Here is a 20785-nt window from a genome sequence, read left to right on the forward strand (position 1 = left end):
GAGGTACAACGAATTGTGGAATTAGTCTTCGAGGGTTAAGGCTTGGAGTAATCAAGGTTAGGGTAAGGTCTACTGTGCATATTGTTCGTCGTTCCGCTAACACTTGTTTGTATCAGAAGGTATTACCTGTCCTACATCATAAATCTCCGAATGAATCCCCAGAGAGTGCTTGAAAATCCATTGTAATAAACAACAAATGAAATATTTTGATAATCACAATGTATATCGTTTTTCTCATTTTATTCACATGTTTTCCATTAAAACAACATAACGAAAATCGTTGAGTCTAAGATCAGATGGTCGTTTGAACCCTACACGTATACATTCAAAAAGTCTAAAGCAGAAGACAATTTTACGTAGGTATCAAAGTATTGATCCCTGTTAAAACATTACAACATCAGACTTACAACAATACATAAGTGAACAAATTACAAAATCACATACAAACATAAGCAGGAGAATATAAGTATGTATGATCAAACAAAATAAGTTTTCCATGGAAAAAATCCCTTCTTTCATGAGCTGTATATGGCCTACGAAATAGATTTTCTATTAATTTAAGCATAGATAAATATGAGACATTTGACCAAGAAGCGTTAAAAGTGGTCACCTATCAACTTGGTTATTTTGGATAGAACACTCAACAATGGTGATTGATAGATCATTAATCATAATTTGAAAATGGCATGAAATCATACATGAATTAAATTGCTTGGATGTCATATGGTTGAAAATAATTAAATCATTCATGTATTATTAAATCAACCAATTAAGACAATTACATGTATTACTGCTTTCAATCAGAGAAGGAAATCTGAATCGAAAATTCGATCACATGATTTATATACAAAATACAAATACATACATAGAGATCTATATTATATAAATACAACACTTACGCATTAAACATCGCCAACCGTTTATTCTTTAAATTTTTTTTATGGCTCAATGAAATAATTCAGTTTTACAGTTTGATGGATAGGGTTACTTTTTAGCCTTATACTTTCACTCATGTACTAAAGCTACATCAGATTTTTGCGGTACGCATACAGCGTATGGTAACGTTTAGAACATTACAACAACCTTAAAGTACGCGGTAAACTTTGTTTCATGGACCAAGTCAGGACAAGCAATGAAAATGTCAATACCGGTAAATGTGACATTAATCATGTCAGGTTATTTCTATGGAATGAAAACTTTTTGGATCTGATATTTCGTATCTACAAAATGTATAGAGGATATACTATCATATAACATGTATCATAGATCTATATTATGAATACAACACATTTTATACACAAAACATCGCCAACCGTTTATGACACAGAATAGATATGAAAATTTAGTTAGTCATCTACTCTGAAAATGGGTTAAACATCCCCGAAAGATCACTGACAAATTCTGATTGCCCCGATTGGTCTAACATACGTAGTACATCACTGAACTCTTCTTGCTGTTGTGGATGTGCCTGTTGCTGTTGTTGTGCCGAGGACGCTGAGCTATTACCAGTTTGATTGTTGGGCGACTGATTCCGCGATGTGGAAGGATTTGATGATTCGCTCCTTCCTTGCCACTGAGGCCAAATCGATGGATTACTGGTTTGTTGAGTATAAACTGCGGATGCTGCTCGTTGCTGCGCCCCGAGCTGTGTGTAAGTCGGACCAGCTGCTGGTGATCGTGATGGACTTATTTGATTGTAGTTCGTCGTGGTTGAACTTTCATATTCCGAAGCAGTTTGTTGTTGATACGGTCTCGGCGGTGACCACGTTGCCGATGGGCTGTGACTTCTAGAGATAATAGATCCGATAGCATTGGTTGAAGCTGAAGCAGGCGCTGAAACTGCATTTGTCGAAACTGTAGTATATTTAGCAGGAGACTGGCTAAATGTTGGATAAATATCCTGTTGGCCTTGAACATTTCGCATGTAGGATGCCCTATTAAAACAGGCTTCAGATCCGCCAGCACCACTCAGACTATGAACTCTTCCGGAATACTCATGGCTGTTATTTCCTTCAACAGGTTGTTGACCCGACTTCGCGGAGAAGTTTGTACAAACAGTATATTCGATGTCTTCAGTGTACGGATTCAGGAAAGCAAAACTGTTAGTTCTCAGCCATATCCATTCGCGGTTCTTAGCTCTAAAGCGATACTGAACTGACATCACTTGTCCCTTCAACTTTAAGACCTGATCGAAACTGTCTTTCATATGCGTTTGATCATCAGGGTGGTAGAAATCAAACGCCGATTTTCCGAGAAGCTCCTGGGGCTGATATCCGAGAAGTTGAGTGACCCTCTGATCGACGAATGAAAATTTGCTGTCGATGCTATGTCGTGTGATGAATTCCGATTGGCTCGTAGCTCCGGATAAATCTGATACGTTAGGGGTGCTGGTGACTTGTAATCTTCCGATGCCAACGAGGCAACAGTGAGTTGAATGATCATCATTGTCCCTTTGTTCCAGGCTTACGGTCGGAGGCCAGTTTTTAATATATCCAGTAACATGAACGACGGCATACTGCTGCCCATCATTCGAAGAACCCAGAGTATTACGACTACGAATTCTTACAGAATGATTCGCAGTCATCGGGTCAATAGGTGTATTACCTAACTTCATGCGGCAAATGAATCCTCTACGACTTCCCATGCATAATCTCATCGAAGATTGATGACCTTCTTTTTTCACCGTGCCCGTTTTGAGATCGAGAATACGACCGGTGTTTTGAGATTCGGTAGTAGACAGCTGTTCTCTTATCTTTTCAACGTCGTCCGGATGAACCAAGTCGAATAACGGCTGACTGAACCAATCGTTCTGCGTCTGGTAAAGAACCGGGGTTACCGAGTCGGACACGTAAATTATGCGACCGGAATCGCATTGAACGACGAACAGAAATCCATCAGCCGACTCGAGTATCAAGTGCTTTAATTCTTGATCGGTCAAGAAAGACGGTTTATAAGATCCGTCAGTCCCGGTATTACCAGTGCCTCTTAAGCTTTTCATATGAGAAACAGCCATACGCAAAATTGTAAGTTTATCCGGTTTCCTTGCCAGTGTACTGCATGTAGGAACCATGTCACATAATTCATTTATGTAAACTGTCATTTTATTTCGACGTCTTCGCTCTATCTCGCAATGACTTTCTCGTGCAAATCTTTCCTTATCGGTTTCAGGGTCTCCGGGATAAATGTCTTGTGTGTCCTCGTCATCGGAATCACGACCAGGACAAGATCTCTTACGTTTCAGGTTCTTATTTCCATCATTATTGTTTCCGCGGCCTGCTGAGCCACTTGAATTAACCGAGGAAGCCATCGCGCGAGATGAGCAAATCAATAGCTTTAAGAATCAGCTAATGTGTACTTAATTATTATCACAAACTCAACAATATCCTGGCCGTAGTCCTGTATTGTAGGACTAGTCCGAATATGTCGGAATAGCGACGATTCGATCTATTTTCGAACTGTCAATTTCTCAGTGCAAAACCAATGGATGCTGGATGTTCACTCGGAAGTCTCATTGGTATATTACGCATGCGCAGTCAGTGGCATCCTCGCTTGCCAGGAAAAACGAGACTGGTTGCCGATGCGTAAATGTAGGTGGCGCAGATTTTGACAGGCAACCAGTCTAGTCGAATTGACCCAAATATTCTGGTGACATTCACCAAAAAGTTGGCTCGAATTTTGAGTTTTATGTCTTAGAAGGCAACAAAAATGTGAGTAAAACCGATGCTTCTTTTTCTTTGTACCCAATTAATTAAAAGGACAAACTGCAACAAACAGTGCAAGTCCGTCCCATTTCTTAATTCATTCTTCCATTTATTTGCTGGAACAATTTTTTTTACTTTCACTTTCAGCGAATATTTCTTTCAGCAGATTGAAATATTTCATCGAGAAAAGCTCACCATGTCGTCTAACGATGAACTCGATGAGAAACCGATGTTGATTCCGCCATCAGTTTTCGAGGAATTGACGAAAGCGACGCCACCTACTGGAAGAAAATCGAATAACAACAACGCCGCGAAACACGGGGGTGAATCGTGGAAGACAATTCAATCGATGACCGATGAGTTGGTCGCCCTTAAACTCGAAAATCAAAAACTAAAAGATCAAACTCTGAAGTTATCAATGCCAGCCGCTAATGAGGTTAGTGATGATCGGCCTTGTCGGATTTTAATTTGTAAATATTATTCTCATTTTGTCCTCGTTTCCGTTTATTAGGAATTCAAAGCTCGAATAAACGTTCACCACGAAAACGCTGCGAATCCTCCTGCGGCAGTCGATGTTAGATCACCGTGGGAATACCACCACCTCAACGAGATCATCAGTCGTCAGGCGACAGAAATCGCGGAACTACGGTTAAACCTCGATCAGGTGATCGCACTACGCGCCTCGCTAGTTTTACACTGCTTAAACTAACATGATTTTTTTTACCGTGAAAAAATATGAAATGAGTACATGGTCCCTATGACTGCTTGATTCCTTAAAAACTCCTAATTAATGGAAAATGCTTTTAAAGGTGTTTGAAATTCCTTTAATTTGATAAAAGAGTTCGCCCCCTATACATGCATACCAATATCACCACTGCCCTTTTTCAGGTAAATCGTGAATATCATAGAAACACTGAGCAGATGGAATCAGAAGTTGTTGAAATGCAGAGAAAAGTTCAAATTCTCGAACACGAAGCTGAATTGAGTAAACAAAAATGGTCGCTTGAGGTAAATACCAGAAAAATTAGAATTCAAACAATCTTTGGTGAGAATTATCTGACGGCATTTATAGCCACATTTCACTGACATTTTTCATTCCATGCACTCATATTATTTTTTACACACTCGTCATTTAAAGATTGAATCTGTACAAAATGCGGTCGCGTCGGAGAAAACTGGACTCGCTTCGACGATCTCGCGATTAGAACTCGAACTAGAAAACAAGGAGAAAATGTTCAAAAACGCCGAAACAAAACAACAATTCGAGATGAAACGTTTAGAAGAGGAAACATCGAGAACTGTTCAGAAACTGATGGCTGATATTGAGTAAGTTTCACCCCTATGAGTAGCTTGAGGTTGGCAGGATGGCATTTACCTGGAAATTAGGGAAAAGTGAGAGAAGTCAGGGAAATTTGTGGAGATAGTTATACCGCGTATATCATCAAACAGTTTCTGTCTATGTCTTAAGTATTTGACAATTAACTGATTGGATTCTTAGCAGATTAAATCAGGGAAAACAAAGTACATTTTAGGGAGAAGTCAGTTAAAAAAATCATCTAAAAGCGGACACCCTAGTTGCTTGTCTTATCCCAACCCTCCTACTGGTCGGTAATATTAGCTGTTTCTATACTCAAAGGTCAAAGAATATAGAGTCGAAAGATTTACAGTGTCAGCTCGACCAGTTGAAAACATATCTCGGAAATTACATCGATCAAAACTCAGTTTGTGATTCGTGGACGAAGGACAAACAAAAACTGGAAAGTACGATCAAGGAGCTCGAGTCGACGAAACAATGTTTGGAGAAAGCTAACGAATTATTGAAAATCCGTCTTTCGGCTCTCACTAATATTCTTACCATTCAAGAAAACGAACTATCAAAGGTTTGTTGGAAGATTTCTCGTGTTGACGGGGATGAGATATCTTGTGATATTTTAGATTTTTCATGTTATCTCCTTATAGTCACAGTTGGATCATGCAGATAAAAGCGGTGGTATGTGTTTACTCACCAGGTGGCGTGAGAAAGTGTTTGAATTGATGGTTCAACTGAAGTCATTCGACATCAGTTCAAAACATGACTCCAACAATATCAACCGGAAGGTAAATCTAATAACCGTATAGCCAAATATAAAAAATCATCATCATCAGAATGAAGATTATTATTTTTAAACATAGATTTATTTATAAACAAATGGTTTGTTGTTCTTATTGTAGTTGAGCGTGTTGGAGTCGAGTTTATCAGCGGCTAAAAATGAGAACAATCGTTTGCAACATTGCCTTCAGGATAAACAAGCAGAAGTTGACATCGAAAAAAATAATGTCAAGGTTAGTTTGACAGGTATATAGGGTATCATGATATGTCTGCGATGAAGATTGGTTTAAAGCTGGAAACTAGCGCGAACTAGTGCTATGACTGAAATTTTACCCGTGACTCTGAATAAGTGAGATTTAGTGGTTTAACCATTTGTCTGCATATTTTCTATTTTCACAGTGTATTGAGATTGAGTTAACCAGGGCTCAGCAGATCGCTTTAACTTTGGACGATCAAATAAAAGAAGACAAAACAAACATCAAACAATTACATCAGTTTATCGAGCAGTAAGAGAATGTAGTAAATTTCTGGTAATGCGATGATAAAGATTTCTATCAAGTTTTGCAAATCTTTTTATCCGTAGCATCGTAGAAGACTTCCACTCGGTAAACGAAAAATTGTGCGAATCCGAAGAGAAATTGATTTCGTACGATAAACGTTTGAGATTTGCGGTGAAACGCGTTGCTATGTTACGAGGCCAAATGTTGCGAAGAGATGCATTAGAACGATTGAAAGCTAAAGATGAAACACAGTCGCACAAGGATGCAGAACATTCACGGAATTCATCAAGCCAGTAAGATATTAACCAGTTCCTCTGTAGACTTCTATTTTTTTAAGGGATCATTCATTTATTACATACACATAAAGTTTGAATTTTTCAAATTCGGGTTTGAATTTCATATACATTAAGCATTACAGTACGCAACTGCGCTGACCCCCCCCCTAATGCGTACATAATAAATTGATGATCCCTAACTGGTTTTAATTGAAACGACCGAAATTTTGTCTGTTGCTGTAGGTTCTGCGTAGATACAGCTACCGAACTTGAACGAGTGACTGAAGAACGCGATAGACTGACTGATCAGATCACCAGTGACTCTAGATTACTTCAATCAAAGATACAAGAAGCTCATGATACATGTACGCGAACTACTTGATCATTTGCATTTGAAAAATTTCGTGTAACTTAAGATTTATCACTGTGTTATTATTTGAAGAGAATGGTATCCAATGTTGAAATGAAGTTCTTTTCTCATGTTCTTATGAATTTCTATTTTCAGATGCGAATAAATTGACTGAACTGGAATCCGATACCAGCCGTTTACAAATCCAACTTGATGCAAAAATTCAGGTAGATTTCACAAAATAATCAATTGCTGCATTTGCGATGAATCGAAATTAAATCAAATTAAATCAATTGTTATATGTTTTTTTGTTGTAGGAGTGTGAGCGTCTGAATTCATTAGTGGTTGAGAAAGTCGGCGAAATCGCAGCGACTCAACAACTCGTCGAAACATTGCGCAAAGAATCTCAACTACAACAACAAAATTTTGATAAAGGTCGGCTATTAAGTGTGAAATTTGAATCAGTGAGAGTTACTGGCAGCGTTTGAAGCATTGCGAAACTGACATTTCTCTCTTAATCTCATTTTCTAGTGATCGAAGATGTGGAAAAGAATAAGGAGACCGAAATGACAGAAAAACTCAGCGAAATGGAGAAAAATTTGAATGAATTACGTAGAGAACATGCTAAAGCTGGTGTGTTTACTTAGTAACACGTGGTCTAGTGAATTCAAATATTAGATTTTACGACTGTTTACAAAATAGTGCTAACGTCCATTTGTTTAATCGTAGTTGTGTCGATGCGTCAGATGGAGAGACAGTTAACCAGAGAAAAAGAACGAGCCACGGAACACGAACGCGCAGTTGAACTGAGACATCAACGAGAACTAAACAAAACTAATACACAACTGAAATCTTTAGAAAAAGAGCGCAACCTGTTGATGGTTTGTTTTATTCTCTTACGTAAATAGTCAAACCCGTATATATACTGCCTACATCGTGATTTTGGTGGTATAAAGAGTATGGTGGTTAAAGTGGTTGGTTTTGACTAGTTGTAAGATAAAATACTGATATTCTATTCTCCGAAAAAATTTGTTTTATCAAGAGGTGATGTATGAGGGTTTGACTGTCAATCAAAAGCACAATGATTCCAGAATTTATTTTGAAATTGTTAATTCCTTTCAATGCACAGGCTACTTTAAGACAAGAAGGGCTTTTGAGTAAAGCCAGACGAGCTCCTGCAGTTGGTACAACATCGGCTACAACTGTTGCGGAGACAACGAAAGATGATCAACCGCAAGAAGAGCAGCGGATTGATTTGAATACCAGTAAAGATGAGGACGAAGGAAAGCCTTCTGTGCATGATCTGCTGGAAGATCTTAAAACTCTGACTGAAGATGATCCTTAAATATCCACTTACTTCAAATTCCTGCATTTAATATTTATCTACTAGGCTGGCACCTGGAGTTTGAAGAGAAAAATTGAAATATTGTTATGTGCATTATATTGTATTGATTTGAGATAGGGCTGGTCCCTAATTCACCGTTTAATAAAGAAACTATGAATGAAAAAGTGTCTCCTTTTCACTTTCTAGGCTCTTGGCAGCTCAAAAATGGATTGGAATTTGCTATTTTTGTACAGCTTGGATAATCTTCCAGCCTTCTAGAGGCATGAACCTTAATGATATCTGATGGATGTCCCCCGTCGCCCGAAACAACATTTTCAGCAAATCCTCGAAAATCAATGAAATAATCATGAGATTTTGAAACTTCATTATACTTTATTTCGTCTTACGCGACAGTCTAATAAAATCAACTTCGATATCGACACTTTTCTGTTTGTGAAATCTGTAAGAAGCTGGTAAATCGTAACGTAATTCGGCTATTATTTCAATTTCAACGCCCCATTCTTTCGCTTTCTTCTGTAAATGCTGAAATTAATAGAGAATAGGGAAATGATATGGAAAAGCCCCGAGAAAGAGAGGATAAGGGAGATTCATCTTGTATACTTGCAATGTACCTGTCTAGTGGAAGTTTTGTGTAATGAGTAAACTGCTGTAGTGGCCATGTTCAAACCAAGTTTCAAAAACTCCATATCTATTCCTAAAATAGATGATAATATATTAAGAAGAATTTCTGAAACTGTTATGGATCCGAGTGCAGTGATTTTGATGAGCCAAGCAAACCTTTGTTTAGTTAGTTACCTAATCGTTGGTGGTAAGCTTTTATAATCGGATGGGCTTATACCAACGTTAGGGATGATGTGGTTTGTGAAAATATCCTATCGTGAAACTAAACCACAGACAGGTTACTGACTAACCTTTATTGTGTTTAGTTCCGAATGGTGGATTCATGATAACAGTATGAAAACGATCTCGCCAAACGGAGTGAGGGTCACACGTTAACTTCGTTAAATCGGTTTGGATGAGATCAACGTTTGTTATTTCCATTGCGTCGAGATTCCCGCTACAGATTTCTAACGCGTCGGTATCAATGTCGAATCCAATACAAAACCTACAACAATCAATACAAACAATTGCATGACCCACATCATCAGAGACGTATCAGGAAAATCGGCCGCACACTCTTACCCACAACCGAGCATAGCAGCACCACAACTCAGGACGCCACATCCACAGCCAAGATCTGCAACCATTTTACCTTCAATGTCTCCATATTGAGCTTCAATTGTGTGCAACATACAAGCTTAAAAAATAGTTTAAAACATATTAGGAGATTCTGTCGAAGTTGGCGATGAGTTAGTTTTTTATTTTTGGAGATTTTATGATCTCTTACCCGCGATATGTGGAGTTGTTGGATATTGTTCGAGAAGTATTTTTGGCTCATCGAAGATGTCGACATCTTGCAAATACGATTCGAGTTGTTTTAAGCGAATACGGGCCATTTCTGAAATAAGAGGTCCGTATCCGAAATATTAGTGTAAATAATATAGTTTAAATTGAATTGAATTGTGTCGATGTATTTCGGATATTCTCGGAGCCGCCCATTATTAAAAATGGCGACTGGAGCATTATTCGGTGGTGCGACTGGGGCTCGTTCCCAAAGTCAAAATCTGGTTGAATTCAGGGCTGGTAAGATGTTTATGAGGGGTAAGATGGTTCATCCAGATAAGAGGAAGGGTATGGTTTATGTTTATCAGTCGGATGATTCGTTGATGCATTTCTGTTGGAAAGATCGAACCAGCGGAGTAGTCGAAGACGTAAGTTTTCAATTCAATTTCAATCAAATTTGCTGTGTCACTGCTATCTAAATATCAATCTTACAATCCAACCTAACCATAACACTATTCTTTAATTACACTTGCGCCCTACACACAGTTGACCTGCTAAACTTGAAAAATAATTTGTCCATATTTTGTATTTTTTTCTTTTTTAGGATTTGATAATTTTTCCCGATGATATCGAATACAAACACGTGACTCAATGCACTACCGGACGCGTATATATTCTGAAATTTAAGTCATCGAGCAGAAAATTCTTTTTCTGGATGCAGGTATGGCTGTTGAAATCTCGCTAATAAGAAGAAATTCTTGTGATTGAATTTCCATATAATGTTGGTTTTTTTAATGTTTCAGGAACCGAAAACAGACAAGGACGACGAATACAGACGTCAAGTTAACGACTTTCTGAACAATCCTCCAGCTCCGGGCTCCAACCGTGGCAGTTCTGGAGCGGGTGGTCTCGGCGGCAGTTTACCTCCGGAATTAGCCGGACTAGGTAAGAAGATGATTGTAGGACTTGAAGCTTTTCATTTACTCTTCCACATTTACGTTTTTGGTCTCGCCGTTCTGTTGAAATAGATACATGTGCATCGCTGAATGTGGCTTTTGAGCAACATTGATGTGAATTGCTCAGTAGCACAAGTCGCAACTTCTGCAAGTGGTTCTGATCAATAACAGTATGCACTAAAGAACGAGTTCTTGCGACTGTAGTGAACTGATATAAATCTCAGAGTTAACGAATAAAAACCCAATGTACACATTATTGTATTTTTTGTTCCTCTGAAGATGAGGTTTAGTTTAAACCTCGAAACTGTGTGGAAATAAAATGTTTCTACAGATCTAACTGTGGTTTTTATTCATTAACAAGTTCTTCTATTGTGTAATCGATGTTAATCATGTGTTTGAATCTATTTACAGCTGGTGATGGAGACATCAATAATTTACTGAGTAACATGAATCAACAACAACTGATGCAACTTCTCAGTAAGAAATTCAAACTCGTTAATTTAACTGACCTTTCTTCGAGATCAAATAAAAATGTGTGTTGTATTATAGGTGGAATGGGAATGGGAGGCGCTGGAGGTGGTGCTGGTGGGTTAGGAGGTTTATCGTCGCTGATTAGCGGACGTCCTAGTAGCGCTCAATCTACCGATTCGAATACTACGTAAGTTGTTGAATTCTCCGATAAACGATTCTTATGAAACGTGTTTGTTTGATTGATTGTATTTGTATAATTCTAGTCCATCGCGAGCTCAGTCGTCTCCTGGAGGTGCTCGTACGAACACGCTGAATGTGTCTGACTTATCGCGTCCGGCGACGACTGCCGCGACTCCGACCGCTGCATCCGGGACTGGTGCAACGTCGAGCAGTTCGAACTCGGCCACTCCGAGTCGACAACAGATTCAACTCAGCGACTTGCAGAATATTCTCTCTAACATGACTGGTAATTATTATGACTGGTTGTGAGCCATAACAACCTATCAAAAGGCCCTGGCCATCTAAACTAAACGAAACATTATATTTTCGAGGCTAATACAGTCACAACATTCTGAATTCACAGCTTTCCTGTATTTAACGGGTCCCTATGACTCATTGGTTCCTTAAAAAGCACCGTCAAAACGGAAAATGCATTTAAAGGTGTTTGAAACTCCTTTGATTTGAATAAAATGCCCAAAACTCCTTTAAAACTCCTTCAATTTTGAGAAATAAGCAGTTGGAGAGAAATCAAGACTGAACTGTATTTGAATTAAGTGGGTTTCATTGTACTGATATTTATTGCTATTTTCAGTGCCGTCAACGCCTTCTTCTGAACCGATCGATTTGTCGAAAGCTCTCGGTCATGAAACGTTGATTCCATTGCTGGCGAATCCCGAGGTTCAAGAACGTCTGATCCCCTTCTTACCCGAAGGCGAAACATTGCCGAAAACCGCAGAGGAACTGCGGGCTACTGTCCTGTCACCACAGTTCCAACAAGTAAGTTCAATCGAGTCCCCAACTGTCTCGATATGAAGGTATCCCTGGATGGAGTCTGTTTAACAATTACTTATCTATTATTACACAATAGGCTGTGACGACGTTCAGCTCTGCATTGGCATCCGGTCAACTGGGTCCATTGATCAGTAATTTTGGATTAGGTGATGAGGCAGCAGCTTGTGCTACGGCGGGAGACGTGGAAGGATTCGTCAAAGCCGTTCAAGAATACGAGGCTAAACAAAACAAAAACAGTGAAGAGAAAATGGATGATAATTAAATCTATTGTAAAGCTCTATTTAAAACAGGGCTCTGTAGTTTAGATCATTAATACCTGTTATCGTATGTTGAGACCAGATACAATATCTCAAATAGCTTTCATATGTAATTCAATGATGATTTTGTCTATCAGCTTTCTTAAGATTTCCCATATGCAGAGCTGCCTACTGTCCTGAAAGATTGTCCCTGATGTGTAATTGATAGGTCTGCATTCATCTGTAATAATGGTGTCAACTAATATATGTTAACTGCAGTGGAAGTTAATGAATAATAAATATTCAATGTTCAATTATATTTGTTTGCTCGTCTTGGTTATTTTCATTTCTTGTACAGCAGCACCCTGCAATGTTGTACGCTCTGAGAAACGCAAGGAGTATCCCTATTGGAAGTGGATGATTTGCCATCGTCATTTGACTGTATTCCTCGCATGCCGCAGTAAAGTAGCAAGGCTGTATTACATCTTAACCGGATCAGCAACGAGATCAATGAGTTAAAGACGAAATTCGATAAAAAAATCACGTTTATTGTAAAATGTTACAATTGAATGAGAAAAATCTGATATGAGCCAATGTTACACACAATTACATGCATTCTATTGTAGCCACAGGCATTAAGTACTAAACAAATATCATTTAATAACTTTAATCATTAATAAGACGTAGTCCGAGTCATAGTTCAATGAATTTCAATATACATATAATCAAAATTGACTAGAAAATGATGGACTGAAATAACACACTATTTTTGCATCCGAGGTTAGTTACTGGTATGAGATTTTATAGTTGATTCTATTGATGAGAATTTTTCGTCCCAAAACGAACAATAACAGCCTGTTTTTCAGCCCATGTAAAATACCCTGAGATTCGTTTGGTTGTGGCAGTAGCCGACGAACTGATCACCTAAACGCAGTTTTTAAAGTCCACAAGCCAATTCCACCCATACGTTGGAACGTACAGATTTGATTGAGCATCGCTTTAAATTTCACCGAATCCTGAGTCGGCAAACGATCGCCGAAATGTTGTATAATATCCTGAGTAGTTGCCTGTCCATCCATTGTACTTCCCTGAAACGCGACGAAACAACGTAATTCTTCGATAAGCTCTTGATCGACTGAATCTACGTTTTCTCTCGTAGTTGCTGCGCGCTCTCCTGATTGTTCTTCCTCGGAATCCGATTGAGTAACACGATGATTTCTAGCTCTCATCGAAGCTAACAGATTTGACGACTCCACGGTTTCCTTCGTCGCGGCTGCAGTTGATTTCGAAGGACTCAATAAAGTGCTCGCAGTCGTTGACAGTCCGGACTTCTCTCCATCAAATAGTTTTGGTTTCTTCAAGAAAGATGGCATCTTTTCCTAAAATGGATGATTAAACATTGTGGTCTTAAGATTTTCCATTCATTGAAAGTAGGGCTACTTGAGATGAGTGAGCCTTGATCTGTGTTACTCCAATAATGGCAGTTTTTACAAAGGGAATTTCCTAAATTCATTTGTGTAATATTTGACCTAGATAACACTTACTTTTGGTGGTTTTGGTAAAGTGCTCGTAGCTTGTGAAGTCGGAATCAACCCAGTGATTTGAGAATTCTTCTTTCCACCGAATTTTGGTCTGTAAATAAAGAGTTGTGAAGCGCTAATGAGGAGTTCAATTTTCAGAGAGTTCGAAGCGAATCAAGAGAGTATATTCCTGCAGCACAGTAAACGACGGAGCGTCTAACTTACTTTTTCATTCCTGGAGCACCGCTGATACCGGAGTTACCGGTCCACGTTGGAACACCAGACGATGCGTTCATACACCGAGAACGCGATGATTTCAGAGCGCGTGCCGCTTCTTTAGCAACGCGTTCGGCTTCAGCCTCGACCAGTGCATAATCGGCATTCGACGATTCCATGATCGCATCGTGTTTAAGAGCACTGTGAACACCTATAGAATACACAGATTAATAAACACATTATCAAACTCGTGACAGATCGTAATAAAATAATCAATTTATTACAATGGATTAGATTTTTTAATTTGTATATATTCTGGCAGACTGAAGGATGAATTTATTCCATATTTACTGGCAGCAGCTCACCAGATTTTTTGAATAGTCTCCGAAGCACGTAGTCATCTTGTAAACTACTAGATTTCTCATCCTTATCAGCAGATGGTTTCGCGTAATCCTCGTGTTTGACCAAGTTTGAAATAGTTTCTCCTTCGAACACTGCAAAATTAAAATGAAAATATAAAACATGCAAATTAATGTAATATTGGAGCATGAAGCCTCACTCTGGATCTACCTGCATCGCGCTTCTTCTTTCTCTTTTTCTTTTTCTCCTGTTTTTCTGGTTTCGGTTCTTTATCTCCAGTCGCGGTGGTGGAAGAAATGTCCCCTGTGGCAAGTTTTTGACTGAGTTTTCGCGCTAGTTCTCGCATTTTCTCCATTTTTGAATCGGAGAACGCTCCCCTCACATCCTCCTCATCGCTGTCTATTTCTTCCGTCTGCTGAGCCGAACCTTTCTCCTTCTTTTCGCGTTCTTTACGTTCTCGAATGAGATCAAACCTAACAATTTCAAAATATCCATGGAAAAATGGAAAGGGTGACGTAAATAATGAAAACTTGCACCTGAAATTCTATATTTTGCCCAAAAACTCCAATATACCGTACCTGTTTTTACTTTTACCAGGTTGTGGTATTTTTACTCGCACATCGGACCCCGTTCCAGCGAATATTGCGCTCGTTTCGGTTCCATGTTTGTTGTTCTCCGAATTCAACGTGAATAACTCGTGCAGATCGTTGCTTTTGAAGAATCTACGTTGTTTCGGATCTTTCAGAATGCGATTCGTCAAGAACTGTTTGAAAATTTGCCTGGAAAAACAAAATGTTCACGTTTCAAGAACGAAGGAACAGGAAATCAAGCGGTCGAGTGAGAAGTCCAAACAAACTTCTCAAATAAACTGTTTTATAAAGCAATGAATGTCTTTCATACATTTGTACATAACACGCTGTCAGGTTTTCTGACATTCTTTTAAACACAAACCTATGATAAATCTTCTCTTCAATCGACCCAGTAGTCAATAGACGGTAAACTGTGACTTCTTTCTTTTGTCCGATACGCCACGCCCGTTCTCGAGCTTGCAGATCCGTGCTCGGATTCCAATCTGGATCGTAGATTATGATTCGATTAGCACCCGTCAAATTCACTCCGAGACCGCCCACTTTCGTCGTCAGCAAAAAGACGAATATTGATTCATCCTAAAAATAGCCGAATTATGAGTATTATACAAACAAATCCATTAACTGACCATTCGATGAATTTGAAGTAAAACCTACAGAGTTGAATTTGTTGATTAAAGATTGTCGCGATCCTATAGTTGTGCCTCCATCCATTCGCATGTAATTATACGCTCTTTCCTGAGTGAAATCTTCTAAGATATCCAACATCTGAAAGGCAATTAACCACCAATATTCTGAACATTCATCGAGTCTTTCAGGTTCTTGTCAAAATTTGTCAGATTCCCTTAGTTATCCCTGATATTTTCTAGATTTTTCAGGTGAATATATTGACTATTTCTGTTACCTGTCTGCTTTGAGTGAACAGTAACACTCTGTGACCTTGCGTTTTCCAGATTTTCAACAAAGCTTCGATGACGATCATTTTACCCGATCGTCTCCAGTAGCCGAACTTACTCGTCGGAGAATTAGCGTTAAACTCGGCGCTGAAATATTTCGGTCCTCCGGTCGATAAATCCGGATGATTACAGATCTTACGTAACGTAATCAATCCAGGAAATACCTACAAAAACACACATGAAACTGACATGTACATGTACTAGTACTTTTCAATAATTTCAATTACATATCCCTCATGCTTAGAACGTATGGAGGGACAAGATTTACGAGTGAACATCCTCTTACCATATAAGTTCCCGAGAGGATACTTTGGCATTCTCGTGAGTCGAGGTACTCCTTATAAACTTCGCGTTGGTCTTCGGTCAGACGACAAAATAAAACTTGTTCGCTTTTCTTCGGCAACTGTATATTGTTCTGAACGTCTGCCTTCATTCTGCGCAGTAAATACGGGTTGATCGTGTCTCGTAGAACGCACGCGCATTTATACGCCGTTTGCACCTGAAAATTCGGGAAATCTTTTTAGCGAAACTTATGAAAAAGATAAAACCCATCGCACAAATTTCTTATACGATACCTGAACGTCGGAAGCATTCGAATATCCGCCCTGAACGATCGGTATCGAAAAATGCTGCATGAAATCGGGTAATGTGCCGAGTTTCCCCGGAAACACGAAATCGAACAACGACCACAGTTCCTTCAGATTGTTCTGTATCGGAGAGCCGGACAGAATGATCCTATGAGGAGTGCGAAACTGCGAACAAAAAGGAAGAGAGATATTTCGTAATTAGAGATCGAATGTACAGAAGAGAAAAGCTACAAAATCACTTAAAATATTCACTGACTCTGAAGGAATATACTCAACACGTAGAAGGATTCTGATCCACTAATAAGACAACAGATATCAAATCAATGATACCCATCAGCCAAAAAATAGTCTCCTACCTGTTTACAAACAAGTGTTGCTTGCGCATCAGGGTTCCTGATTTTATGGCCCTCGTCCAATATGATGTAATGCCATTTGTGTTTGAGTAAGAGTTCTTGTTGTATGACTAACCCTGTGTATGACGTGATTAGAACACCACAACTATTGACTATATTATAAATTAAATGATCCTAAAAAAGAAAACAGTTAACGATTTTGGAATAAATTACCAGTATTTCTAGAAAGAAAGCTAATATGACGATAACTTCAGTACCTCAGATCCGGTGTATGAGCCAGTTGAATGTAATATCGCTACACGGAATTCAGGCCACCACGCGTGAAATTCACGAACCCATTGATGCATTACAGTTGCCGGACACACAATAATCACTGGACCGAGACCGGTGAATCTGTGGAAAAACGGAGTTCATCAAAATAATAATCCAAGCGTCTGACTATCAAATCATTCCCCGGGACCTTTATTTACCTGAAACGTTTATTTCGTAAATTGCTGTGTCTCAACGCGGCCAGGAATGAAATCATCTGAATAGTTTTACCAAGACCCATCTCATCCCCGATTATACCTCCAGCCTGCTGACCGTGTAATTCCCATAGCCATTTCACACAAGTTTTCTGATATCTAATAACACAAAAATCACAACAATTTCTTCGAGCATAATCGTGAAAATAATTTCTCAAAAATTGATTTAACCATGTAATTAAATAGAAGATTTGACAATCATGCTATTGATTATAGATATACAAACATTACTAACCTGTACAATTTCTTCCAGATTTTTGACGGAACAACAAACCCTCCATCAAATTCTGCATCATCCTCTTCATCGGATAAATCCTCTTCACCGGCTGCTAACTTTTCATGTTTATGTTTTAACTCGTCCTTCTTATGTTTCCTAAAGCGAGAACAAAATACAAATATCATGTCCGAGTCTATAATTAGATTAAGAAGACAACAATCAGTATATAATATAACGTACTGGAGACGTCTAAGATAAGCTTCCCGATTTCCATCATCTTTAGAACGTGAAAGCGACGTTCCGGCTGCTCGCGGATCTTGTTCTTCATCACTCATATCAGCCGCAAGTGGTGGTAATTTACGTTTTTTAGACTTGAATTCGCCAGCCACCCGTTTGCGCTTTGCCGGACTTTTATTCATCATTTCATCTTCGCTTCCTGCAATTTCAAAAACACGTTTTCATCCCCAGTTTTTTTTTGTCAACCGGCAAACTGATGAAACACGCCGATATCTCAAAATTACCCGATTGTCTCCACTCCGAAGGATGGGGAATGTATTCCCCATCTTTCACATCACCTTCATCAGATAACGGATCTGGATCACTAATTCGTCCATCGCCTGAGAACGCGTGCTTCAATTTCGGAAATTTCGCTTTGAACGATTTATAGTTACTGAAATCTTTCTCGGTTTGAGTCGGGTTCTTGCTCTTTTTATCGAAGAAGTTGCCACCTGGATATTTCCGAACGAACTCGTCCGTCTTTGATTCACTCTTTCGTGATGATTGAGCACCTGATTTTGACTTAGGTTCACTAGAATATTTTCTGTCTCTAGTCACTTTCTCTTGTCCACTATTTTGTTTCTTTTTACTAGGGGTTTTCAACTGCTTTTTAGTCGAGGTTTTAGTCTCTTGTCCCAGGAGATATTTTTCGAAATCAGTCATCTCAGGTTTGGGTGGTTTTGGGGCCGGTATCGGTGGCTCCACCTGGGTATCGACTGCAAAGTTCATTCGCGTTCCGAATGGCGTCATTTCTCCTAATCTTAGTAGACGTTCCTGCTCGGACTCCTGAGGTTGAGCTGAAATACCTGATAAAGCTTGCTCTAACAAATTATGAGATCCATCTAAAATAAAGAATTAAAAAAATTTCTCAATTTCCATTCATTCTTAATAAAGTCGTCGGGATAGCTTATCGATGAACACGAACCTTGTATCAAAGACTGATCTTCATCTTCAAGTGGACGAAAAGATTCATCGAGCTTCATCAGAAGTGACTTTTCCTTAGCTTTGATTTTCTTCAATTGTTTTAGCTGCAAAATCAAAATGAATTCTATAACTATCCACCATGTACCACGATGAAAGCGCGTAAGCACAACCATAACTATAAACTAGCGCATAGCACTGATAAATCCGATAATAACCTTATTGTCTTTTTGACGAAGAACTGCCTCTCTTTTTCGTTTGACATCTTTCGGATTCATGGCAGGCGTTGGTTTCAATGTGGCTAGCACTTTATCTATATTTGCTAGTTCACCAGACACGGTCCTAACAAATAACAGCACACGTGCGTTAATGTCAATACAGAAATCGAATCCCTAAAGTATTGCAATTATTTCCATACCTGATATCATCTCGAACTGACTTCAGTTCCTTTTTCGCCATTTTTTCAATGCGTTCCTTTTCTTGCAATGCCATTGCCTGGTCTACTTGAGCCATTACACCTGAAAAAACGATTATCTTATTAATCCAAATATTTTTTAAACTAGAAATAACTGTTCTTAATTCTAAATGGATTATAAAGACCTACCTTGTTCGAACTGGTCTTGATTAAATACATTTAAACCGAGTTGCTGTAACGTTACATCCTGATCGGTTAAACTTGTCGCTTGTATGAGACTTGTATCGACATGAAATACACTTTTACCGCCACTTGCTGCCGAAGGGTTTTCTAAACTATCACTGGAATTACTACTCGAACTACGGCTACTCACAGCGCCGGCCGACGACTTCAAACACGTCACAGTCGCCGATGGCGGCAATCCATCGAGGGCCTCGCGAGTGATGCCCGGAAATTTCATTTCCTGACCAGCGAGTTTATTCAGTATATTCTTCATATCGGCCGACTGATTGAAACTACCTAAATATGAAATACCGGACGAACGAGCCAATTGTTGCGAATCATCGTTACCCAGTTTCCCTGCGCAACCAACATCGGTAAAACCCAAATCAGCCCGGGAAATATTCGGATCCAGACTTAAAACCGGTTTAGCTTCTTGATTCTTCTCTAGGTCCTCGCTTAAACAGGTTTGGCTAGGACCTTCCTGACTCGACGCAGGCTCCATGGAAAGTTCTTGGTTCTCATTTAAGGGGTCACTTAGAGTTTCTGATTTTATGTTTTCCTCCTCATGCGCGACGTGTATGGGCTTGTTCTGTTGTTGGAATCCAAACAGACGCCCAGGTAACTCCTCTTCATTATCAATCGCATCCACATTATTATTGCTATTATTACAGTTGAAATTCATAATTCGTTCTCTCACAACCCAAACTCCGCCCGGCTTACAACGTATACCCTCTGAATTCTAGTCTGCTGCCATTCCTAGAAATATAATAAGAATTTATTACAAATCAAATATGAAAGGCTTGTGACGAGCCTGTCGATTCAATGACTGTAGTGCTTGTTTATTTGAAATCATAACCACTCTTTTAGATAATCATGGAACAATTCAAATTCAAATTTAGATGGAATCTTTCTTCCTTGGTCCTTTTACGGCTTTATCATTATCAAATACCAATACTAACTACCATCCATCCTAACTTTTTGGCTGTGCCTCAGTTGTTGTTGTGTTGCCTTCCTTAAACATGTTAAAGTTTCTGAATTACGGGCCGAATCCTACAAAAAGCTTTGTTAGTGCTCTCGAGTATAATAACTTACAATTTTCAGGAGGTTATTCCATAAATAAACTGGTCCAATTTAAGAGTATAGTTTCGATCAAAGAACTGTATGCAGAAATGTTTGAACATAAATTCAATTCAATTTATTTTTATTTAGTGTCATTGCATAATCACGGTCATACTAAACATCGTCAGGCGCCGTCAGAGACCGCCAGGAACCGTCAGAAACCGGCGTCATGAACTAACGGGCTATTATATGCTGA

At 39.0% G+C, this 20785-nt stretch overlaps 5 protein-coding genes across 5 annotated transcripts; 2 read left to right on the forward strand and 3 right to left on the reverse strand.

Moving 5' to 3' along the window:
• Window positions 1–230: 230 nt before the first annotated feature.
• Window positions 231–3494, reverse strand: LOC141903945 (aryl hydrocarbon receptor nuclear translocator homolog). Its single transcript, XM_074792348.1, has one exon. The coding sequence runs from the start codon at window positions 3305–3307 to the stop codon at window positions 1355–1357; it is 1953 nt and encodes a 650-aa protein (XP_074648449.1). The 5' UTR covers window positions 3308–3494; the 3' UTR covers window positions 231–1354.
• Window positions 3495–3627: 133 nt separating this feature from the next.
• On the forward strand, window positions 3628–8410 carry LOC141903642 (coiled-coil alpha-helical rod protein 1-like). Its single transcript, XM_074791853.1, has 16 exons — window positions 3628–3707; window positions 3849–4137; window positions 4213–4365; window positions 4590–4709; window positions 4840–5027; window positions 5338–5581; window positions 5661–5798; window positions 5913–6023; window positions 6190–6296; window positions 6374–6583; window positions 6809–6930; window positions 7071–7141; window positions 7232–7349; window positions 7446–7547; window positions 7644–7795; window positions 8044–8410. The coding sequence occupies exons 2-16, from the start codon at window positions 3898–3900 to the stop codon at window positions 8257–8259; spliced, it is 2292 nt and encodes a 763-aa protein (XP_074647954.1). The 5' UTR covers window positions 3628–3707; window positions 3849–3897; the 3' UTR covers window positions 8260–8410.
• A 215-nt stretch (window positions 8411–8625) lies between these two features.
• On the reverse strand, window positions 8626–9796 carry LOC141904090 (rRNA N(6)-adenosine-methyltransferase METTL5-like). Its single transcript, XM_074792546.1, has 5 exons — window positions 9647–9796; window positions 9442–9556; window positions 9171–9364; window positions 8871–8953; window positions 8626–8781 (listed from the first exon to the last, which is right to left on the reverse strand). Exons 1-5 carry the CDS (start codon window positions 9753–9755, stop codon window positions 8632–8634), a joined length of 651 nt encoding a protein of 216 aa, XP_074648647.1. The 5' UTR covers window positions 9756–9796; the 3' UTR covers window positions 8626–8631.
• Window positions 9797–9866: 70 nt separating this feature from the next.
• Window positions 9867–12595, forward strand: LOC141903790 (proteasomal ubiquitin receptor ADRM1-like). Its single transcript, XM_074792104.1, has 8 exons — window positions 9867–10070; window positions 10247–10363; window positions 10446–10587; window positions 11010–11075; window positions 11148–11256; window positions 11333–11535; window positions 11881–12065; window positions 12157–12595. Exons 1-8 carry the CDS (start codon window positions 9867–9869, stop codon window positions 12340–12342), a joined length of 1212 nt encoding a protein of 403 aa, XP_074648205.1. The 3' UTR covers window positions 12343–12595.
• A 380-nt stretch (window positions 12596–12975) lies between these two features.
• LOC141903349 (DNA excision repair protein ERCC-6-like) lies at window positions 12976–19674 on the reverse strand. The gene is made up of 22 exons (XM_074791453.1): window positions 19652–19674; window positions 19438–19589; window positions 19252–19351; window positions 19052–19175; window positions 18838–18940; window positions 18158–18754; window positions 17877–18072; window positions 17655–17792; window positions 17366–17518; window positions 17153–17288; window positions 16899–17069; window positions 16531–16707; window positions 16242–16454; window positions 15904–16119; window positions 15657–15767; window positions 15364–15578; window positions 14991–15191; window positions 14623–14885; window positions 14418–14546; window positions 14062–14263; window positions 13861–13948; window positions 12976–13695 (listed from the first exon to the last, which is right to left on the reverse strand). Exons 1-22 carry the CDS (start codon window positions 19672–19674, stop codon window positions 13237–13239), a joined length of 4167 nt encoding a protein of 1388 aa, XP_074647554.1. The 3' UTR covers window positions 12976–13236.
• Window positions 19675–20785: the final 1111 nt, after the last annotated feature.

Source organism: Tubulanus polymorphus, chromosome 4, assembly GCF_964204645.1.
Source record: "Tubulanus polymorphus chromosome 4, tnTubPoly1.2, whole genome shotgun sequence".
Taxonomy (NCBI): domain Eukaryota; kingdom Metazoa; phylum Nemertea; class Palaeonemertea; order Tubulaniformes; family Tubulanidae; genus Tubulanus; species Tubulanus polymorphus.